Source organism: Leucoraja erinacea, chromosome 3 (genome assembly GCF_028641065.1).
Source record: "Leucoraja erinacea ecotype New England chromosome 3, Leri_hhj_1, whole genome shotgun sequence".
Taxonomy (NCBI): domain Eukaryota; kingdom Metazoa; phylum Chordata; class Chondrichthyes; order Rajiformes; family Rajidae; genus Leucoraja; species Leucoraja erinaceus.
In genome coordinates, this window is record NC_073379.1 from 75,191,036 (window position 1) to 75,214,320 (window position 23,285).

General features: G+C 41.9%; 1 protein-coding gene across 2 annotated transcripts in view; it reads left to right on the top strand.

The window, feature by feature from the left end:
- The window catches only part of LOC129695741 (kinesin-like protein KIF27), a 74,554-nt gene that overhangs the window by 37,972 nt on the left and 13,297 nt on the right, over nucleotides 1-23,285 (top strand). For both annotated transcript variants that reach the window (XM_055632966.1, XM_055632967.1), the window contains exons 8-13: nucleotides 2,395-2,525; nucleotides 4,584-4,757; nucleotides 5,548-5,753; nucleotides 6,518-6,715; nucleotides 16,764-16,874; nucleotides 17,400-17,576. In XM_055632966.1, coding sequence (XP_055488941.1) covers nucleotides 2,395-2,525; nucleotides 4,584-4,757; nucleotides 5,548-5,753; nucleotides 6,518-6,715; nucleotides 16,764-16,874; nucleotides 17,400-17,576 — 997 coding nt within the window. The remainder of the gene's footprint in view (nucleotides 1-2,394; nucleotides 2,526-4,583; nucleotides 4,758-5,547; nucleotides 5,754-6,517; nucleotides 6,716-16,763; nucleotides 16,875-17,399; nucleotides 17,577-23,285) is intronic.

Here is a 23,285-nt window from a genome sequence, read left to right on the forward strand (position 1 = left end):
CAAAAACAAGGGGACAGATTATTATCTCAATGGGGTTAGGTTAGGTAAGGGGGAGGTACAGCGAGACCTGGGTGTCCTTGTACACCAGTCACTGAAAGTTGGCATGTGGGTACAGCCGGCAGTGAAGAAAGCTAATGGAATGTTGGCCTTCATAACAAGAGGATTTCAGTATAGGAGCAGAGAGGTTCTTCTGCAGTTGTATAGCGCTCTGGTAAGACCACATCTGGAGTATTGTGTACAGTTTTGGTCTCCTAATTTGAGGAAGGGCGTCCTTGTGATTGAGGCAGTGCAGCATAGGTTCATGAGATGGATCCTTGGGATGGCGGGACTGTCATATGAGGAAAGATTGAAAAGACTAGGCTTGTATTCACTGGAGTTTAGGAGGATGAGGGGGATCTTATAGAAACATATAAAATTATAAAAGGACTGGACAAGCTAGATGCAGGAAAAATGTTCCCAATGTTGGGCGAGTCCAGAACCAGGGGCCACAGTCTTAGAATAAAGGGGAAGCCATTTAAAACTGAGGTGAGAAAAAACTTTTTCACCCAGAGAATTGTGAATTTGTGGAATTTTCTGCCACAGAGGGCAGTGGAGGCCAAATCACTGGATGGATTTAAGGGAGAGTTAGAAAGAGCTCTAGGGGCTAGTGGAATCAAGGGATGTTGGGAGAAGGCAGGCACGTGTTATTGACTGGGGACGATCAGCCATGATCACAATGAATGGCGGTGCTGGCTCGAAGGGCCACATGGCCTCCTCCTGCACCTATTTTCTATGTTTCTATGTTTTATGTGTCATTCCTAACTGTCACTGTATGTCATGTCACTTGCAGGCGGAGCACCAAGGCAAATTGCTTGTATGTGAATACTTGGCCAATAAACTTGTTCATTCATTCATTCATTGATCCTGTGCTGCGATGATTGATCTGAATGTGTCCTTAATTACATCTGTCCATCTATTCTCGACCATTTGCTGTTTGCTTACCAAGAATCAATCTCTCTGGCTTAAAACTTATTCAAAATTCGGCATTCATTCCTCATTGAGGAAGAAAGTTTCAAAAGCTCATGAATCCCAGTGAATCTGACTACATCTGCTTTTGCAGCTTCCACTGTTGTTTGGCATTTGGATCTCTTCTCCCAACCCATTAACATGTTTTATCAACAATCTTCACTTGGCTATCCAGATTTTTACTCTAAATCCCGAACTACTGCCTGTTCAGTGATCATCTCTCCCCATAATCCTTTCACCATCTTGTTGATATGCTGAGCCCTCAAAGCAACCTCCCCCATGTCATAATCTTTTCCCCTCTATTCTCTATCCTTAAGACTTTCAGTGTCATCACTCATAGCCATGCTCAGAACCCATTGATCCTCTATGCCCCTCGGAAAAGGTGGGAGATTGCAATGGAGAGGCATGGTATGCAGTTTATGCATTGACTATGCATGCAATGCCAAGAACTTCTAATTCTAACACAACATTTTTTGAATACCATGTGCATTAGAGTTTAAATTATTTGTGGTACTTAAAAATTCAATGCTAATTCCTGAGTTTTCACTTTGAAGTCACGTAGACGTAGATGGGTATCGACCCGAAAAGTCACCCATTCCTTCTTTCCAGAGATGCTGCCTGTCCTGCTGAGTTACACCAGGTTTTTGCGTCTATCTATTGTCTAATATCTGTCTGTTTGAGCTGGTTCAATGAGTGTCTGGTTCTGTGTCTTGCAATCTGAAAATACATTTGATCAGAAACCCACTGGGAAATGAGGTTAGGCATGGGGGTGGGGTGCAGAGGGGTGGCAGAAATCAAAATGGATGCAGTTTAGACTAGATTGCTTGTTTGCAGCTGTCTGAAACTTCACCTCTAGGGCTTCCCTTGTATACTAGTTAAATTAATCATTATTAATGCAATCTTTGAACTATGGTGGACATCGCCTTTTAACAAATTCAGGTTTACACCACACATTTTGCTCATCTCAATAAAAAAAAAGTGGCATTATGATGAGAAGCTGTGCAGCAATGCAAGAAAACAGCTGCTTTTAGCTTGATATAAACAGCACCAATATACAAGGAGACAACAAAAGTCAATGCTTAATAAGAATCCCGCAATACATAAAAAGGGAACGAATTGGATGTGAATCTAAAGTAGATTTCTGTGTTGTGTCTCGCATTTTAACCCCCTCCACAATGTGGTTCTTACCAGTTGAAAGAATGAAATAATTTACTTCATTTGTCATTGGATTTCCACTAAAACAAGGCACCAATGTTTTATAAACCTTTAGACTTTTTCTGGTATAGAATGAATCAATATAATTTGTTTCCTTGTAGCATACTATTACAAAATGAATGGGAAATAAAACTAAATTGTGGTTCTATCAAAAATAATTTTATTCTATATTAGGCTTTTAAGAAATCGGACGTGGACTCAGAAGCAAACCTGTGTGATGAGTAGCATGAAGTTTTTAAAAAAGAACTTCCAAGTGGACTATCAAGAACAAGATGAAAATGAAACATACTTTGAGTCACAGAAAGGTACATGGAGAGTTTGAGAAAAAAAGAATGCACTAATTAATTTAAACTTTCTAAAGGCTATAGGTGATGACTAGAATGAGGGATGGACCATAATTCAACCATTATTAAGGTTGTGAAACAGATTAAATTCCTGCTTTTTTGCTGCATCAGCAATTTTGTTCATTTTTTAAAATTTGTTGATTGTGCTATTTCAATGTCAAAGGGTAGCAATAAAGGAAATATGTAGTGTTCTTTTGTTTATCTGGTATCCATGCATCCAGAATTACCATGCAACTGGCACAAAATTGTCTTACAGTATGTTTACAGTGAATCTTATTTCATGTGTTTTGCAAAATAAGTGTAAATGGACATTCATAGTTAGCAACAACAGCCTCTTTAAAATTTGGCACTTCATTTGGCAGCAAGAACAGTCATTCATCTGATTTACGTTTGCAGTATTTTATATCAATATTCCTTAACCTTAATATATAGAATTGTAGTGAAAAAACATTGTTATTTTAAAAGGTAAGATGGCATATAGTTTGGCAATATATTTTAAGGTTTATGCATAGAATATTAGTGTGTGATGTGAAAAAAGCACCTTCTTTGGGAATTATGAAGCAATCCATTTAAAATCCAAGAAAGGCACTTCTAAGTATTTCTTAATGGCAAGTGACTAGGAACTACGGAAGAGCATGAGAACATAGTGTTCAAATATAAAACCATGAATAACTATTTCATATATAAAAGAGTAAACTGAAAGAATCGTTACAAGACAGGAGGCCATTCAACTCACTGTATTGTATCCATTCTTTGTAGCCTGGTCAGTCCCATTCCCTCACTCTTTCCCTGCAGACCTGCAAATTATTGTCCTTGATGTATCTACCTTTTAAAACCACTGATTAACTATGTTTCATCACACTTCATCACAAGTGTGAAACAGCATACAAGAATATTTATAACGTGTCATAAACAATATCTATAAATAAATGATATCATATGTGTCCGAAAGGGAGCAGGAAGAAGCCAAAGCTTATTAATTCCCACCCCTTATTCAACTGCTTATAATTATCTTATACACATTTAGCAGCTATATGTACACCATATGTACACCAGCAGCTATTATGTACACCAAATTATTTACATTTATACACTAATCAAATATTTACAAAGCCATACAAAAAAAGAGAAAAAAAAAGAAAAAAGAAAAGAAAAAAAACTCATCTACTGTACAGTATCTCTTAGTCATATATACACTTAGTCACTTGTAGACATTGATTAATTTTATATTAATGTCCTCTGAACTTTCCACTGTAGGAAGATGTTCTTTTAGTTTCTTGTTTAATCCCTTGGCAATGAAAATAATTTACTTCCACTCCAGTTTTGTGAATTTTGTGGCTAGGGTGTTATATTCAGTCGATTTATATTCAGTCGATTTTTAGCATTGAAGTTAACAGATTTTCCTTGGATAAAAGAATCAAACATAGAAACATAGAAAAGAGGTGCAGGAAGAGGCCTTTCAGCCCTTTGAGCCAGCACCGCCATTCATTGTGATCATGGCTGATCGTCCCCAATCAATACCCGTGCCTGCCTTCTCCCCATATCCCTTGATTCCACTAGCTAGAGCTCTATCTAACTCAAGGGATACTTATCACATAGATTAATAAATGGAGTTAAATACAATCATTATGAACTAATGGATTGGCGAAAGACTTGAGAGCTGAATCGCCTTATATTTGAAAGGGTTTTTGATGTTATGTTCCAAGCAGCAAATTCCCAAATTTTATGCCATGTAATGCTTTGGTTATCCACTGAGATATGCAAAGGAAGCAGATTAGAATATTTCTTCATTTCAAGAGAAGTGGTGAAGTACTATCCTCCAGACAGCTCAGTTGAGTTTGGAACATTGTAGGAAAGAAGTGTCTCAGCATTGTTGCAACAATAAACAGTTAACAAGTACCATAAGGGAAAGTTCAAAATAACTTTGATGACTCTAACTGTCCATTGAACTAACTCTGCTAGTTATATTTAGCATAAACTATTGTTATTTTCTATTTCTCTTTTTATATGAATACATAGTCTTACAAAATAATTCCTCCTCTGAGACTGCCCGTTTGCGTGAAAGCCAAGTATTAAACATGAAGAGATTGAAGACTGTAGATATGGATGTGGCTCATTCTAAGCAAAAAATAAGAGAACTTGCCATCAACATTCGCATGAAGGAAGAGCTCATCAAAGAATTGGTTAAAACAGGTTTGAAACGATCAAAATATAAAGATAATAGATTGCCTGAATAGTAATAATACGTATATTAATATCCAAGTATCCAAAATATTTTTTGTGTCTTTTTGTCAACACAAGTAACGGGTAATATTCATTCACCTTAAACCTTAAACCTTTTTCTTAGAAAAGAAGAATTAATTTAAAGCACCATAAATAAATATTCCTTTCAAGTCATATTACCTATTTATTGTTGAATTCTTTTTGTAATCCAGTTGAATTAAATAACTGAAGCATAGTTGCTAATTCTATTTAAATCATTATACTTTAGTTTACACACACACACACACACACACACACACACACACACACACACACACACACACACACACACACACACACACACACACACACACACACACACACACACACACACGTTTAAAAATAACCAATAATGAAAACTTTTATATAGGATAGGAATAAGGGAAATGTAGGCATAGAGGGTGCAGTCAGCCTTGTCAGGAAATTGATTATTGGATTATGGGCATAATTTAAATGTGAACACAAATAACATTATACATAACAGTGGAACGTGACTAAAGAAGTGTTGATTTTTTTTCAGTGCATTAGGTTTTCTTACTCAATTACAGAGGCACAGAAAAGTAAAATGAAATGCGCTTTCGTATTTGAGATGGCAATGGAGAAAATATTAATCTTACTAAAATTCTCTTTTGTTGCTTTTTTTAATTAATTGTTTTTTTACCATTAATGATTTTTATAATCGCCTTATTTATCTATCTATTTATTTATTTTGTTCAAACAGGTAAAGATGCTCAAGCTGTGAACCGACAGTATTATCAAAAGATTACTCAGTTAGAACAAGAAGCCGAGCATGCTAAGACTGACCTCACTGAAGCTCAAAAACAACTACAGGGACTCGAGAACAAAGAGCTCAGGGACGCTGCAGAGAAAGTAAAATTGCAGAAGGAATTCCGCAAGAAGATGGAATGTGCCAAAGTTAAAGTACAGGTATATGGACTTCTAAAGTACTAAACCACTCAAAATACATTAACTTTAAATAAGTAAAAATAACTTTATAATTTGATCAATATTTTTTTAAATAAGAGCTTCCTGAGAGTGAGGAGAAGGAGAAGACAAATGACCAGGGATGGAAAATGAAGCAAAAAGCAATAAACTACAGGTGCTTGAGATTTGAAATGAAAACAGAAAATGCTGGCCTGATGCACGTTTACTTAATCTCTCCATTAATGTTGTCTGATCAACAGATCAGGCAGCATCAACAGAGAGACCGAGTAAAAGTTCAATGATCTTTCGTCAGATTTAATTGAGGGTATCAACCCCAAAGATTATAGATTGCTATTTCTAGCATTTTCTATAATTATTCAACGCCTGCAAATTCTGATGGAGGTACATCTCAGTTGAAGCAATAGGAAATATCAGAAGTAGGAGTGTGGAAGGTTACGTAATTAGAATAGATGCAACAAAGGAGGAGATACTGGAAGAATGGAATACTTCTGCTGAAATCATGGTAATTAAGAAATCTAAAGGAGGAAGTAAGTTTACAGTCATTCGTTGACAACTGGTTAGAGTACTGAAGATTGGGAGCTTGAGACTCCCAATGAAGCCAGAGCCAAGCGTCATGAACTGCTCCCAGTATTCTGGTTTACTTGGGCTGAATAGAATTGCCAGTTCAAAAGGGAAATTTGGTGGTGACAGGTACTGCTGCAATGGCCAACAAAAGCACAATGAAGCATATTGTCATCTTCCCTTAGACCCTGCAAAAGAAAGAGCGGGAAACGAAGAAGCTGTATTCCATGTCAACACAGAGTGAGAAACGGTTGGCCCAATTGAGCCAGAATGTAGAAAACATGAAACAACAACAACAGCTACTCCAGAAAAAACTGCAAGAAGAAAGTGAAAAAAAAAGAAAATTGGAAACTGAGATTCAAAGAGATCAACAACGAATCAAAGTAAGACATACGTGTGAAGTTACTGGTGAAATAAGTAATTATGTTTTTAAACATAAGATGCATACTTTATAAACATCATTTTGTAATTTCCTTAATCTAATATTGCATTTGTGCTAATGTTTTCATTGTGAAAACTTCTATTGGATAATAATACTTGATATTTAAAGACACTGTTTGTACAAAGCCGTATTGCTTTTTGATTAGTCTGGAGTTAGTTGGTTGCAGCTAGTATAGAAATCACTGTGCTACAATTTGCATTCACTTAATGGATATGAGAGGGGACAACTCACAAACCATTAAAGGAAATCACTAAGATCCAGAGAACCCAACCTATTTGCAATGTTCCTATTATGAAAAAAACATATCAGCACGTAGAGATTATGGATCAAGGAACATTAGGTAAGTGTGGGAGAATAAATGAGAGTGAGTCCTGTAGTAAGACATAGTAAAACTGATCAAACCTCTGAAGGGAACTAAAAGGCTCAAGGGCCTGTCCCACTTGCCCGTCATTTACGCGACAGACCGGCAGTGACTGTTGCGCGAAAATCGTCTAGCAGTACGACAGTCGCGCGCCAAGTACGTCACTCTGCGTCAACACACGCTACCGATTTCCACGCACCTGACACACGTCAGGCACACGTCACTGTGCGTCGCCATAGGACAGACAAATGTCAGGCACCCGTCAACGTTCGTCACCATAGGACAGCGGGCATCATCATGCGACAGCATAGCCGTCAATGTGCGTTACGATACAGCAAGATGCGACAGATTATGTCATCTGGTGCACGTGACGTCGTTAGATTATCCAGCTTCCCTATAAAAGGGGTTGTAGGGTGCTATTCTGCATCATGACCATCATGGAACAACTACAGATTGCATCGCTACAACAACAACAAAGACTTCTGTTTGCAGCAGCCCTCATGCTTACAGATCAGTCAGGCAGGAGTACAACAAGAAAGGGGAGGAAGAAGCCAAGGAAGAGGTCTGTGTGGACGAGGTCCTTGTTCCTGATGAGTCCCATTTTGGGCCAGTATGAGATCATGATGACTGATCTCCAGCTGGAAGATGAGGCTGCCTTTAGAAACTTCACCAGGAATCTCCCTGACCTGTTTCAGGAGTTAAAGACACGAGTCGGTCCTCTTCTGGAAAAAAGGACACCTTCATGAGGAAGGCACTGGAACCAGGCCTGCGCCTATCCATCACCCTCCGCTACCTTGCATGAGGAGGCTCGTACAAGAGCCTCTCCTACAACTTTCGTGTGGCCCACAACACGATCAGCAAGGTTGTCCGAGAGTCCTGTGACGCCATCGCCAATGCATATGAAGAAGAAATAATTGACTGCCCTAGTACACCTGACGAGTGGAGGAGAGTGGCGCACAGCGATCAAACCAGATGGAACTTCCTGCACACATGTGGGGCAGTTGATGGGAAGCATCGGATTTTCATAGAAATGCCACAAATTTAAAAGCAGTGAAATGCTTGTGTCTGTTTTCCCTTTACTTGTGGGTTTGCTTGCTTGCTTACTTGAACTTTTTCTTTGATTCACATCTCCTCGAAAACCCGATGTGGTAACGGTGAATTTTTTACATATTCCATTAGAGATTTAGCTCATGATGTCAAAAACCCCTCATCTGAAAATTTGATTTATTATTTCCTGAGTTTTTTTACTAAAATTGTTTAACAATCTGACATATTTTTAAAATCTAACATGCTGAAGCGAGCTGGATGACGTCACAATGCCTCTTGGCAAGCTGCACAGAATTTTCAACGAGCAGCCCCACTTTTTTCCATGAGCTGTGAGGGGGAGAGGGGGAGAGAGGGGGGGGGGGGGGGAGAGGAGAGGGAGGGAGAGGAGGAGGGAGAGGGGGGGGGGAGGGGGGGGGGGGGGGGCCCTCCCTCTCTGCCCCCTTCCTCTCTGCCTCCCCTTCTTCTCTGCCCCTATCTCTCTCCCTCCCTCTCTGTCCCCCCTCCCTCTCTGACCCCCCTCACCCTCTGTCCACCCCTCCCCCTCTGGCCCCCTTCCTCTCTGCTCCCCTTATTCTCTGCCCCCCCCCTTCCCCCCTTCCCTCTCTGCCCCCCCTCCCTCTCTGTCCACCCCCTCCCTCTCTGCCCCCCCCTCCCTATCTAGGGAGTGGTGAATATTGGGATCTATGAGTGAGAGGTGGAGTATTGCGTTTGGGAACCAGCCCTCCCCTGTGATGCCGCGCCCCACTCTCAATCTCTACCCCCCTCCTTCTCCCTCGCTACCCCCTCCCTCTCCACCCCCCCTCCCCCTAGCCGTTCCTGCGCAGTTGGGGGATATGCGTGAGTGGATAGGGCGGGGGATGGGGTAAAAGGAGCGAATTAATAATATTAATATAATATCCGGGGGGGGGGGGGGGCGTGTGTGTGTGGGGGGTGGTTAATGTGTGTGACATGAAGGCCAACCCCCACCCCCCGCAACCGCTCGTCAACGGGTCCCCCTTGGTCTAGTTTACAATAAATACAAAGACCAATAGATTTTTAAGAAATAAATTGTTTATTTAGTGCAAGCCATAAAATAACATATTGAATAACAACTAATTTAACAAGAAACAAAATTTTTATAAACACTACAAGTCAGCAGAAGATTTTAACTTTTTACAGCAGTTGAAAGAACATCATTCTTTATGGGCATTTTGCCTGTGGATAAAACACATAAGCCTGTCAATATGAATTGGGAGGCAAACAAATCATCTATATTACTAAAAGTCTGATCTTGACCACTTCCTGTTGTTCTGTATATTGATTTTAGAAAAAACGCTGCCGCTTACGGCTGTGATTTTTGGCCATCTTATTCAGAGTCCCCTCCACTGCGCAGGACAAGAGGATTTTTCCCATCGATGAAAAATAAAAAAGTTATTAGTGTTTAAAAAATGTTGAGATTCTCTCTCCTGAAGGCCACGCCCCTTCCGGAGGGACTATAAAACCCGGAAGTCTCCGCAAGATGGGGGAGCGGGAGGGTCACGTCTCAGTCTGAGCTGTGAATAACACTGAACACATGTCTACTAAACTGTGAGTGTGGTTTTACTGACATTGAGTGCCCTTAATGTGGTTTGAAAATGAAAATGTGGTTGGTTTGAAATAAAGCACAGCAAATGGTTGGTGGTGGTTGGTTTGAAATAAAGCACAGCAAATGGTCGGTGGTGGTTGGTTTGAAATAAAGCACAGCAAATGGTTGGTGGTGGTTGGTTTGAAATAAAGCACAGCAAATGGTCGGTGGTGATTGGTTTGAAATAAAGCACAGCAAATGGTTGGTTTGGGGGGTGGGGTGTTGAATGGGATAGTGGAGGATGGAGTTAAAGGGAAAGGGTTTCTTAAATGTGTGAGCGTAGAGACCGAGGGGTGTAAAATGAGGGTAGAAGAAATAGATAGCAAGGTGAAAAGTAAAAGTGGCAGGCAGACAAAACCAGGGCAAAAATCAAAAAGGGCCACTTTTCAACATAATTGTATAAGGGGTAAGAGTGTTGTAAAAACAAGCCTGAAGGCTTTGTGTCTCAATGCAAGGAGCATTCGTAATAAGGTGGATGAGTTGAATGTGCAGATAGCTATTAATGACTATGATATAGTTGGGATCACAGAGACATGGCTCCAGGGTGACCAAGGCTGGGAGCTGAACATCCAGGGATATTCAATATTCAGGAGGGATAGACAGAAAGGAAAAGGAGGTGGGGTAGCGTTACTGATTAGAGAGGGGATTAATGCAATGGAAAGGAAGGACATTAGTTTGGAGGATGTGGAATCGGTATGGGTAGAGCTGCGAAACACTAAGGGGCAGAAAACGCTGGTGGGTGTTGTGTACAGGCCACCTAACAGTAGTAGTGAAGTTGGAGATGGTATCAAACAGGAAATTAGAAATGCGTGCGACAAAGGCAAAACAGTTATAATGGGTGACTTCAATCTACATATAGATTGGGTGAATCAAATTGGCAGGGGTGCTGAGGAAGAGGATTTCTTGGAATGTATGCGGGATAGTTATCTAAATCAACATGTGGAGGAACCAACGAGAGAGCAGGCTATTTTAGACTGGGTATTGAGTAATGAGGAAGGGTTAGTTAGCAATCTTGTTGAATGTGCCCCCTTGGGCAAGAGTGACCATAATATGGTTGAGTTCTTCATTAGGATGGAGAGTGACATTGTTAATTCAGAAACAATGGTTCTGAACTTAAAGAAAGGTAACTTTGAGGGTATGAGACGTGAATTGGCCAAGATTGACTGGCAATTAATTCTAAAAGGGTTGACGGTGGATATGCAATGGAAGACATTTAAAGGCTGCATGGATGAACTACAAAAATTGTTTATACCAGTTTGGCAAAAGAATAAATCAGGGAAGGTAGTACATCCATGGATAACAAGGGAAATCAGGGATAGTATCAAAACAAAAGATGAAGCATACAAATTAGCCAGAAAAAGCAGCCTACCAGAGGACTGGGAGAACTTCAGAGTCCAGCAGAGGGGGGCAAAGGGCTTAATTAGGAAAGGGAAAATAGATTATGAAAGAAAACTGACAGGGAACATAAAAACTGACTGCAAAAGTTTTTATAGATATGTGAAAAGAAAGAGATTAGTTAAAACAAATGTAGGTCCTTTGCAGTCAGAAACAGGTGAGTTGATCATGGGGAACAAGGATATGGCGGACCAATTGAATAACTACTTTGGTTCCGTCTTCACTAAGGAAGACATAAATAATTTGCCGGAAATAGCAAGGGACCGCGGGTCAAAGGAGTTGGAGGAATTGAGTGAAATCCAGGTTAGCCGGGAAGTGTCTTAATGCATTTCGTTGTCTCTGTACTGTACACTGACAATGACAATTAAAATTGAATCTGAAATTGAATCTGAAGTGGTGTTGGGTAAATTGAATGGATTAAAGGCCGATAAATCCCCAGGGCCAGATAGGCTGCATCCCAGAGTACTTAAGGAAGTAGCTCCAGAAATAGTGGATGCATTAGTAATAACCTTTCAAAACTCTTTAGATTCTGGAGTAGTTCCTGAAGATTGGCGGGTAGCAAACGTAACCCCACTTTTTAAGAAGGGAGGGAGAGAGAAAATGGGGAATTACAGACCAGTTAGTCTAACATCGGTAGTGGGGAAACTGCTAGAGTCAGTTATTAAAGATGGGATAGCAGCACATTTGGAAAGTGGTGAAATCATTGGACAAAGTCAGCATGGATTTACGAAAGGTAAATCATGTCTGACGAACCGTATAGAATTTTTGGAGGATGTAACTAGTAGCGTGGATAGGGGAGAACCAGTGGATGTGGTGTATCTGGACTTCCAGAAGGCTTTCGACAAGGTCCCACATAAGAGATTAGTATACAAACTTAAAGCACACTGTGACTAGTGGGGTACCGCAAGGCTCAGTGCTGGGACCCCAGCTATTTACAATATATATTAATGATCTGGATGAGGGAATTGAAGGCAATATCTTCAAGTTTGCGGATGACACTAAGCTGGGGGGCAGTGTTAGCTGTGAGGAGGATGCTAGGAGACTGCAAGGTGACTTGGATAGGCTGGGTGAGTGGGCAAATGTTTGGCAGATGCAGTATAATGTGGATAAATGTGAGGTTATCCATTTTGGTGGCAAAAACGGGGAAAGCAGACTATTATCTAAATGGTGGCCGATTGGGAAAGGGGGAGATGCAGCGAGACCTGGGTGTCATGGTACACCAGTCATTGAAGGTAGGCATGCAGGTGCAGCAGGCAGTAAAGAAAGCGAATGGTATGTTAGCTTTCATAGCGAAAGGATTTGAGTATAGGAGCAGGGAGGTTCTACTGCAGTTGTACAGGGTCTTGGTGAGACCACACCTGGAGTATTGCGTACAGTTTTGGTCTCCAAATCTGAGGAAGGACATTATTGCCATAGAGGGAGTGCAGAGACGGTTCACCAGACTGATTCCTGGGATGTCAGGACTGTCTTATGAAGAAAGACTGGATAGACTTGGTTTATACTCTCTAGAATATAGGAGATTGAGAGGGGATCTTATAGAAACTTACAAAATTCTTAAGGGGTTGGACAGGCTAGATGCAGGAAGATTGTTCCCGATGTTAGGGAAGTCCAGGACAAGGGGTCACAGCTTAAGGATAAGGGGGAAATCGTTTAAAACCGAGATGAGAAGAACTTTTTTCACACAGAGAGTGGTGAATCTCTGGAACTCTCTGCCACAGAGGGTAGTTGAGGCCAGTTCATTGGCTATATTTAGATGTGGCCCTTGTGGCTTAGGGGATCAGAGGTATGGAGAGAAGGCAGGTACGGGATACTGAGTTGGATGATCAGCCATGATCATATTGAATGGCGGTGCAGGCTCAAAGGGCCGAATGGCCTACTCCTGCACCTAATTTCTATGTTTCCATGTTTGAAATAAAGCACAGCAAATGGTTGGTGGTGGTTGGTTTGAAATGGCAAATGATTAAAAGTCTACACATGACAACTTCCTGTTTGCACTGTATATTGATTTTAGATAAAACGCTACCACTTATGGCTGTGATTTTTAGCCATCTTACTCAGTCCCCCTCCGCTCATCAGGTGCAGAAGATTCTTCCCATCAATGAAAAATAAAAGTGTTATTAGTGTTTAAAAAATGTTGAGAATCTCTCTCCTGTCAATCACGCCATGAAGGCCACGCCACTATCGATGGGAGGGGGGAGGGATTATAAAACCCAGAAGTGTGGGTGTGGCTCAGTCTCTGCAAGATGGGGGAGGGAGAGGTCACGACTGTCTGAGCTGTGAATCAACTGAACACACTGAATGTCTACTGAACTGTGAGTGTGGTGTTTTGTGTGGTTTTATGGTGGTTTCACCCTGCTTGAAATGGTATGAAACTGCATTTGAATGTGGTGGCCTTGCACCCTGCATGAAATGGTATGAAACTGCATTTTAAAGTTGGTGGTCTTGCACCCTGCTTGAAATGGTATGAAACTGGACTTGAATTTGGTGGCCTTGCACCCTGCTTTAAGTGGTATGAAACTGCACTTGTATTTGGTGGCCTTGCAATACTGCTTGAAGTGGTAAGAAACTGCACTTGAATTTGTTGGGCTTGCACCCTGCTTGAAGTGGCTGGAAACTGCACTTGAGTTTGGTGGCCTTGCACCTGTTAAACTAAGTTCTTTTGTCAGTCCAATTCAAGAAAACTTGATTCAAACCATTGCTGCTAAAATCAATTCTTTATTCTGACAGCGCTGGATAATTATTTAAACCTTCTAGAGCTAGAAACTCTGGGGCAGGTCGAAAGAAGTACTGCTTTGGTACAAACGTAACACATTATATAGGTATTAGACAATTATGGTACAGAATGAGTGGCAAACTATTAACCAATCATTATGGATTACCATACATATAGCTTATTTGCATTAACCAATCAACCAAACCCTTTCCAGTGATTGACAACACATATAGTCACATGATTTTCCCTTCTCTGGCCCCTTTCCAACCCTTTTTCCCCTCTGTGGTTTTCTTGAACCTGTTTACTCAAAATCATTTTATTTCAATGATGTAAAACCACAGAAATATAAAAATAATTCTTAGAGACCACCTCTCAGAATTTAAAATACACATCATACAGCAATCACACAATACATACACACAAAATATATATTTTCAAGTTGGAAAAGAAAGTTATTTCTAAAACTTCAGATTTAAACAAAGTCTAATACTTACAATCTATATACTTTCAAAATTCTGTGTGTGTGTGTGTGTGTGTGTGTGTATGTCATTTTGCCTTTGACATTTTGCCTTTGATTCGTTACTCCGCGAAAACCAGACGCAAAAACGCTGAGATTTTTACCATTTCGCTATCTGTACACATTTTTCTGTACACATTTTTCATAAAATCCTTCACCCCCCCACTCAGTCATTTTTTTGCCTCCCGCTGGCCACCTTCTCATCGCGTGCCCCGCGCGACGATAACGGCTGCTACCGCCCGGCTCTCCTCCACTTCTCTCCCCCCTCGGCATGGCTCTGTCACGATGGTGGAAGCCACAGATCGGCTGGTCCCCACGCTGCTTTTCTCCGTCCTCGCTGGCAGCCTGCAGGCTCACTCGGGATCACGCCCGCCCGCCCACTCCACCCTCCCTCCCTCCACGTACGGGGTCTGAAGCGCCGAGGATGCGAGGCCATGGAGCTGAGGCTCACTCTGAGGCCGCCGGCTGCTGGGTGGCCCTACCCCTCTGCAGGAACAGACCTAACGGGTCTGCACTTGGTCTAGTCCTAATTAAAACACAATACACTTCACAAACAATTTCCCTACTTCATAGTTAAAATACAGTTACTTATGGGTTAAATATGAGTTTTGCCCCATTCTTACAAAGTGGTAAGGACTTAAGTTATTTCTACAATCCCCAACCACACAAAGGCCACTAATTGTCACACTTGATTGATTATAATTGCTTTTTCCCAAGCTCGGGTGTAGTTTCATTCTGAATTACAACCTCCCCCTTCTATCTCTGGATGAAAGCAATGTAAGGCCTCCTCACTAATAGCATTCCACACAGCAAATGGAAGATTATCAAAACAGTTACTTTTTCAGTTTTCTATAAACATAAGAAACCACCCTTATACAAAGGTCACACAATTATCACCTATGCCTTATCTCTTATCTCAACATAAATACATTCAAACAGCACAAACCAGATCACAGACTATTATCTAGCCTTGGTGCCCACGACCCAATATAGACAACCATAAATTCCCTTTATGGTACACCCGAGCTCAGAGATGTGTCATAAAGAAAGGACACATGATGCTCATGGCCTGAGAAGAAACCCATCAATAACCTATACTCTAATCACCAAACTAAACCAAATAAAACTTCTGACAGCGTTATAGCTGCTCCAAAGCAGGTATGGATATATCAAGCTTCCTTTAAAGAACAATACAGTTTACTCCATTGATCAAGTGCGCATTAGCTGAAGAAGCAATTACAATAAAGTACTGGATAGAATGGGTAAACTGTCTTCACATGAAAACACATTCTGCTTTTTTGAACAGTTAAGAATGCACTCATTGTCTCATAAAAATATTGTAATTAATTGACAAAACTGAAGTTGATGAGAAAATAGTGGACCATTTTGAACATAGACATCTGCAGGAACAACCCTCCATTTGGCTGGTGCAGGCTTGGCTAGGTTGGCTTGCTGGCAATTCGCCAAACATGCCCTCTTTAATATAGAATATCAAGCAAGGAACTATTGTGAAAATGTTGTGAATGTTGTAGAGAAATGTTGGAGGTGGATTGTGACAGAGAAAACAAAAATGGGGAAAGTTTTCCAAATTAACCTTTCATTAGTTCAGATGAATGGATCTGAATCATTATTTGTTTCTTTTTCCACAGGTATTGTCCGATCTGTTGAATATTTCCATCAATTTCTGTTTTATCACTTTTATAATTAGATGCCTAGTGCTGGCTATCCTGGCCTGCCTTCAGAATTGAAGCCCCTAAATGTACTTTACTTTTTCCGAAATTAAATATGTTCAGTAATTTCATGATACAGGTTGCATGTCTTGACAATTGGATGTAGACCAAATCTCAAATCATTCTCTTCTTTCTCCAAGACATTAAGACTCAAGAAAAATAATGCAAGTCTCCACCTACCCAGGCCCAGGTTTTGTGTTCAAAAGTCCATGCCTTCATTATAAACTTTAGAAGGCCTATGATTATTGCCTTTGATGTTTTTATATCTTCTTCTTCTTCTTCTTCTTCTTGCTTAAGGCATGCACAGCCTAAAATTGTAGGACAACTTGTTCTATTTGATCGTATTTGATTGTGCACGCCACGTTGATTGCATTCGTCGAAACAGGGTGGACCACTTGAAGGTTGCAATCTCCCACCACATGTTTTTATATGATGCTTAACAACAAATATCTTTGGAATTTGGTACTTTGCAATGATTCATATTATGAAAAGAAATGTCAGAATATTTGGAACCTATATTCGGATACTGATTTTCTGATCCATATTTAAACAAATCTGATGTAGGCATGAAATACCTTCTGAAATAATAAGAGTTTAAAGATGTCCATGTTTAATTGTGCTAGGAGCTGGAATTAAAGCATGAGCACCAGCAGAAAATCCTGAAAAGAAAAACTGAAGAGATTACCCATCTGAAGAAAAAGAATTACTCACATATTAGTACACAGGAGCAGCAGGTATGCTTTCCTATATTATGTTTAGACTTTTGACTTTAGAGATACAGCCTGGAAACAGGCCACTTGGCAAACTGAGTCCACACCGACCAGCGATCACCTCATACACTAGCAGTCTTCTACACACTCGGGACAATTTCCAATTTATAGAAGCCAATTAACTTACATACCTGGACAACTTTGGAGTGTGGGAGGAAACATGAGCATCCAGAGAAAATCCACGCAGTCACAGGGAGAACGTACAAACTCCATACAGACAGCACCCGTAATCAGGATTGAACCCAGGTCTCTTGTGCTGTCAGGCAGCAACACGACCGTTGCGTCTCTGTGCCTCCCATTTCTTCTCAATAATTTCTTTTACCTCTTCTGTAGACCAAAATCAACTCCTGATTTGTTTTTGTTTTAATTACATTACTATTTTGACACACACACAATGTTGCAAGTTAATACAGGCAGCAGATTTTCTAACGCTGCCATTTTCTTTTGTACCTTGATATATATTTATTATTTATTTGTTTTTATTTTTAGAGGATTGATGAGCAACGTAAATGGTTGGATGAGGAAGTGGAAAAGGTTCTGCACCAAAGACAAGCTTTAGCTGAGTTAGAAGAGGATTTGAGAAAAAGGGAAGTTATTGTAGACAAAAAGGAGGCACTATTGCAGGAGAAAAAACAATTAGAAATCAAAAAGTTGCGTTCCAGCCAGGTAAGAATGTATGTTCCAGCTAACTTATTATATTTGGGATCTCTCTGTAAAACTGGTGAGAAATGGGATGGAAATATGGTTTTCTCCATAATGAGAATATTTTGCAAGCAAATAATATTCTCATTATGGAGAAAACCATATTTCCATCCCAAACGAAACATTTCAGATCTGTAGTTGCAGATAAAAAGTTAACTCAGCTGCTAAAAGGATGTAAAAACTTCAGAGCTCTTTTTTGTACCTTTTCTCTTTTTTACTACGGTATTTTCTATATGATATCATACGTACATTTATGGAGGACTAGACTGAGTGGGACCCGTTGGGTCCCTGTCATATGGGAGGCCTGGTCCCCCAATGCAACCCGTTTCCCAACGCAATATTCCACCACTCACCTGTTCCCCCAATGCAATATTGCACCACTCACACATAGGCCCCAACTATGTAGGCACGGCTCATTTTCCCCAATCCCCAGCACTCCCCCCCCCCTTCCTCTCTCCACCCTCCCTCTTCTTTCCCCTCTCCTCCCCAATCCCTCCCACACCTCTCCCTCCCTCTCCTTTCCCCTATCCTCAGTCACTCCCTCCCTCCCTCCCTCCCTCCCTCCATAACTCCTCTCCCCTGCCTACCCCCCACTTATCCCTCTACCCCCCACTCCTAGCCACCCCCTATCCACCCCACTATCCCTCCTGACCCCCTCAGCCCTCCTCTCCCTCTATTCCCCTCCTCCCTACCTCCCCCACTGCCCTCCTCCTCTCCCTCTATTCCCCCTACTTCCCCTCTATTCCCCACTCTCCTCACCTCATCCACTTCCCCCTCCCTATCCTTTCCTCTACCTCAATCCACCCACTCTTCCTCCTCACCTCCCCAGGATCTTTCCCCTCTCCACCTCCCCTCCCCCAATTTCTCCCTCATCTCTCCTTTCCCCTCCCTCCCCCATCCATAAAAGGCAGCATCTGCAGTTCCTTCCACCATTGTTAGCTGTGGTTTAGATCCAGTTGACTTGACAATTGCACCAGATTGCATCGTGCGCGTGTGTGTGTGTGTGCGTGCGTGTGTGCGTGACGATAGACAAGTTACTGTGAGGAGGGTCGAGAGGAGTTTGTGAGTGAGGCAGGAGAGGCCTCCGCCGGTGGGGCAGGAAGGGACGTCGCCATCCCGGCCGTGGCATTGACTGACAGGAGAAGAGACCAATCTGCGTGGTGCTGACTGAAGGAATATGCACACGTACGGATTTTGAGATTTTTAAACCACAATAACTTTTACAGTATACCACCGATCAGAACAAAATATGTTGCATTTGCTGCACAGAAGAACGGCGAGTGAACCGGTGAAAAATCGTAGCGCTATCACGTACCTTTTTTGCGCAAATAGAAATATCGCGCAGACCGGAAGAGTTTTGGTTACGTATAGAAGATAGATTGGCTCATGCTACACAAATACCATGGGGTGGAACATTTGTGTCTTGTGCCACTATGCCATGTTTTGTTTTGCGCAATCGTTCTTAATTGTGCAATTTGTAAGGCCAAGAGCAAAGGTTTTGCCCAGAAAGAGTGGTAAATCAGTAGATGGGTTATTTCAGCTTGTTTTTGCAGATCAGGAAAACTATAGCAATGACCAAGGAATATATTATCTACCTATATTTGGTCTGAAGGATAACTACTGTTGATCAGAAGACATCTTGTTCTTTTTGGTGTTTTGAAATAAAATCTATAAAGCCTCAGCAAACACATTATGTTACTACCTAATATATCTGATAAAGCAAATGGACCAAGAAATGTAAGACTCTTTTGAATAGTTGTGTATGATTAATTATGTACTTACTATTTTGAAATGCAGTTAATTCTGTTCTATAATGGTTCCATAATGTGGATTGGGTTTAACACGTTATAGAAACATACAAAAATTGGTGCAGGAGTAGGCCATTTGGCCCTTCGAGCTTGCACCGCCCTTCAATATGATCATGGCTGATCATAAAATCAGTACCCCGTTCCTGCTTTTTCCCCCATCAAGAATGATCCATTCTTTCACCATATGTCAGTCCCGCCACCCCGGGAATTAACTTGATGAACCTACGCTGCACTCCCTCAATAGCAAGAATGTCCTTCCTCAAATTAGGAAACCAAAATTGCACGCAATATTCCAGGGGTGGTCTCTCCAGGGCCCTGTACAACTGCAGTAGGACCTCCTAGTGCCTATACTCAAATCCTCTCGCTATGAAGACCAACATACTATTTGCTTTCTTCATTGCCTGCTGTATCTGCCTGCTTACTTTCAGTGACTGATGTACAAGGGCACCCAGGTCTTGTTGCACCCCTCCTTTTCCTAATCTGACACCATTCAGATAATAATCTGCCTTCTTGTTCTAGCCACCAAAGTGGATAACCTCACATTTATTCACATTCTACTGCATCTGCCATGCATCTGCCCACTCACCCAACATATCCAGGTCACCCTGCAGCCTCATAGCATTCTCCTCACATCTCACACTGCCACCCAATTTTGTGTCATCCGCAAACTTGGAGATGCTATATTTAATTCCTTTGTCTAAATCGTTATTATAGATTGTAAATAACGGGTCCCAGCACTGAGCCTTGTGGCACCCAACTAGTCACTGCCTGCCATTCTGAAAAAACCCCGTTAATTCCTACTTTTTGCTTCCTGTCTGCCTACCAGTTCTCTATCCATGTCGATACCCTACCCACAACTCCATGTGCTATGATTTTGCGCACTAATCACTTGTGTGGGACCTTGTCAAAGGCTTTTTGAAAGTCCAGATACACCACATCCACCAGCTCTCCCTTATCCATTCTACTTGTTACATCCTCAAATAATTCCAGATTAGTCAACCATGATTTCCCCTTCATAAATCCATGCTGACTTTGACCGATCCTGTCACTGCTTTCCAAACGCACTGCTATTGCATCTTTAATAATCGACTCATGCAACTTTCCCACTACCGATGTAAGGCTAATTGGTATATAATTCCCAGTTTTTTTTTTTCTCACCCTCTTTTCTTAAAAAGTGGACTTACATTAGCTACCCTCCAGTCCACAGGAACTGATCCAGAGTCTGTAGAACATTGGGAAATGATCACCGATTACTAGGGCTACCTCCTTGAGTACTATGGGATGCAGACCATCAGGCCCTGGGGATTTATCTGCCTTCACTCCCAACAGTTTACCTAACACCATTTCCTGACTAATATGGATTCCATTCATTTCTTCCCTCCCACTAGATCCTCGATCCCCTAGTATTTCTGGGATGAATCACTATTTGTACTAGGCTGGCTGAAGTGGTTATCACACGATTTTGGTCAGGAACTAGAAAACTACATAAAAATTAATTTGGAAATTGACAAGCAGAAAAAAAGCAGAAAGGAAAAAAAAGTTACATACATAGATACATAGACAATAGGTGCAGGAGTAGGCCATTCGGCCCTTCGAGCCAGCACCGCCATTCAATGTGATCATGGCTGATCATCCACAATCAGTACCACGTTCCTGCCTTCTCTCCATACCCCTTGATTCCACTAGCCCTAAGAGCTCTCTCTAACTCTCTTTTGAATGCATCCAGTGAATCGGCCTCCACTGCCTTCTTAGGCAGAGAATTCCACAAATTCACAACTCTCTGTGTGAAAAAGTTTTTCCTCATCTCAGTTCCAAATAATAATTATAATAATAATAATAATAATAATAATAATATCTTTTATTGTCATTGCACGTCAGGGCAACGAGATTTAGTATGCAGCTCCAACCGATGAAAAAGAAAAGTAAAATAAATAAATAAGCTGTGTGTCGTGACCATCCGAGGGAGACAGTCCAGGGGGGGTGGGGGGCACTCAGCAGGGCCGGTTCAGAGCCGCTATAGCTCTTGGAATAAAGCTGTTTCTGAGTCTGGAGGTTCGGGCGTAGAAGGCCTTGTAACGTCTGCCGGAGGGAAGTAGTTCGAACAGACCGTTACAGGGGTGTGATGAGTCTTTATGGATGCTGACGGCCTTCCTGAGGCACCTTGTGTGGTAGATGCCCTCCAAGGCTGGTAGCTCTGTCCCAATGATCCTCTGCGCTCTGTGGACGACGCGCTGAAGAGCTCTCCTCTCTGCCTCCGTGCAGCTGAGATACCACACAGAGATGCCATACGTTAATATGCTCTCTGTGGTGCAGCGGTAAAACGTTGTCAGCAGCTTTTTGGGCAGACCAGTCTTTTTTTAATGTCCTCAGGAAGAACAGTCGTTGCTGTGCCTTCTTGACCAGCGCAGCGGTGTTGGTGGACCATGTGAGTTCCTCTGAAATGTGAGTGCCCAGAAACTTAAAGCTGGACATTCTCTCCACACTTTCCCCGTAAATGGAGATTGGGGCATATTCTCCATTATGGGACCTCCTGAAGTCAATAATCAGCTCCTTGGTCTTGGAGGTGTTTAGTGACAAGTTGTTACGTGTGCACCAGTCCGCCAGGTTCTGCACCTCCGCCCTGTATTTTGTTTCATCACTGTTGGTGATCAGCCCAATCACTGTTGTGTCGTCTGCAAACTTCACGATGGTGTTGGTGTCGAATGCAGGAACACAGTCGTGAGTGAAGAGGGAGTAGAGCATGGGGCTTAGTACACAGCCCTGTGGTGTGCCGGTGCTCAGGGTGATAGTGGAGGACAGGTGCGGGCCCAGTCTCACTGCCTGCGGTCGCTCCGTCAGAAAGTCCAGGATCCAATCGCATATCGGCGAGCTGAGGCCTAGCTGGTGGAGTTTGGTGGTGAGCTTGGTGGGGATGACCGTATTGAATGCAGAGCTATAGTCAACGAAGAGCATCCTCACCTACGTGCCCTGTCTGTCCAGGTGAGTCAGGACAGTGTGAAGAGCCAGAGAGATGGCATCCTCTGTTGATCTATTTGCCCTGTATGCAAATTGATGAGAGTCCAGTGAGGCAGGGATGCTGGATTTGATATGGGAGAGGACCAGCCTTTCGAAGCACTTCATTGGGATTGGAGTTGGGGCAACCGGGCGGTAGTCGTGGCCTACCCCTTATTCTTAATCTGTGCCCCCTGGTTCTGGACTTCCCCAACATTGGGAACATGTTTCCTGCATTGAGCGTGTCCAATCCCTTCATAATTTTATATGTTTCAATAAGATGCCCTCTCATCCTTCTAAATTCCAGTGAATACAAGCCCAGTCGATCCATTCTTTCATCATATGACAGTCCCACCATCCCGAGAATTAACCTAGTGAACCTACGCTGCACTCCCTCAACAGCAAGAATATCCTTCCTCAAATTAGGAGACCAAAAATGCGCACAATACTCCAGGTGTGGTCTCACCAGGGCCCTGTACAACTGCAGAAGGACCTCTTTGCTCCTATACTCAACTCTTCTCGTTATGAAGGCCAACATTCCATTAGCTTTCTTCACTGCCTTTTGTATCTGTATGCTTACTTTCAGTGACTGATGCGTTAGAACACCTAGGTCTGATTGTAATTCACTGCACATTTCGTATGTGTATGTGACAAATGAACTTGACTTGACTTGACTTGACTTGAATTGAGGGGAGAAAGCTGTGTCCATTACATTTCCGTGTAGTAATCAGACGCCATTGTCCCTGAAGAACACAGCTGCCACTTTAACCACAGGTTGCCATTGAAATTTACAAGCAATCGCTTCTAATGACACTTGTGCAATGAAACTCTGTTGAACAATGTAACACACAGTCTTTCATATTTTTATCTTGCA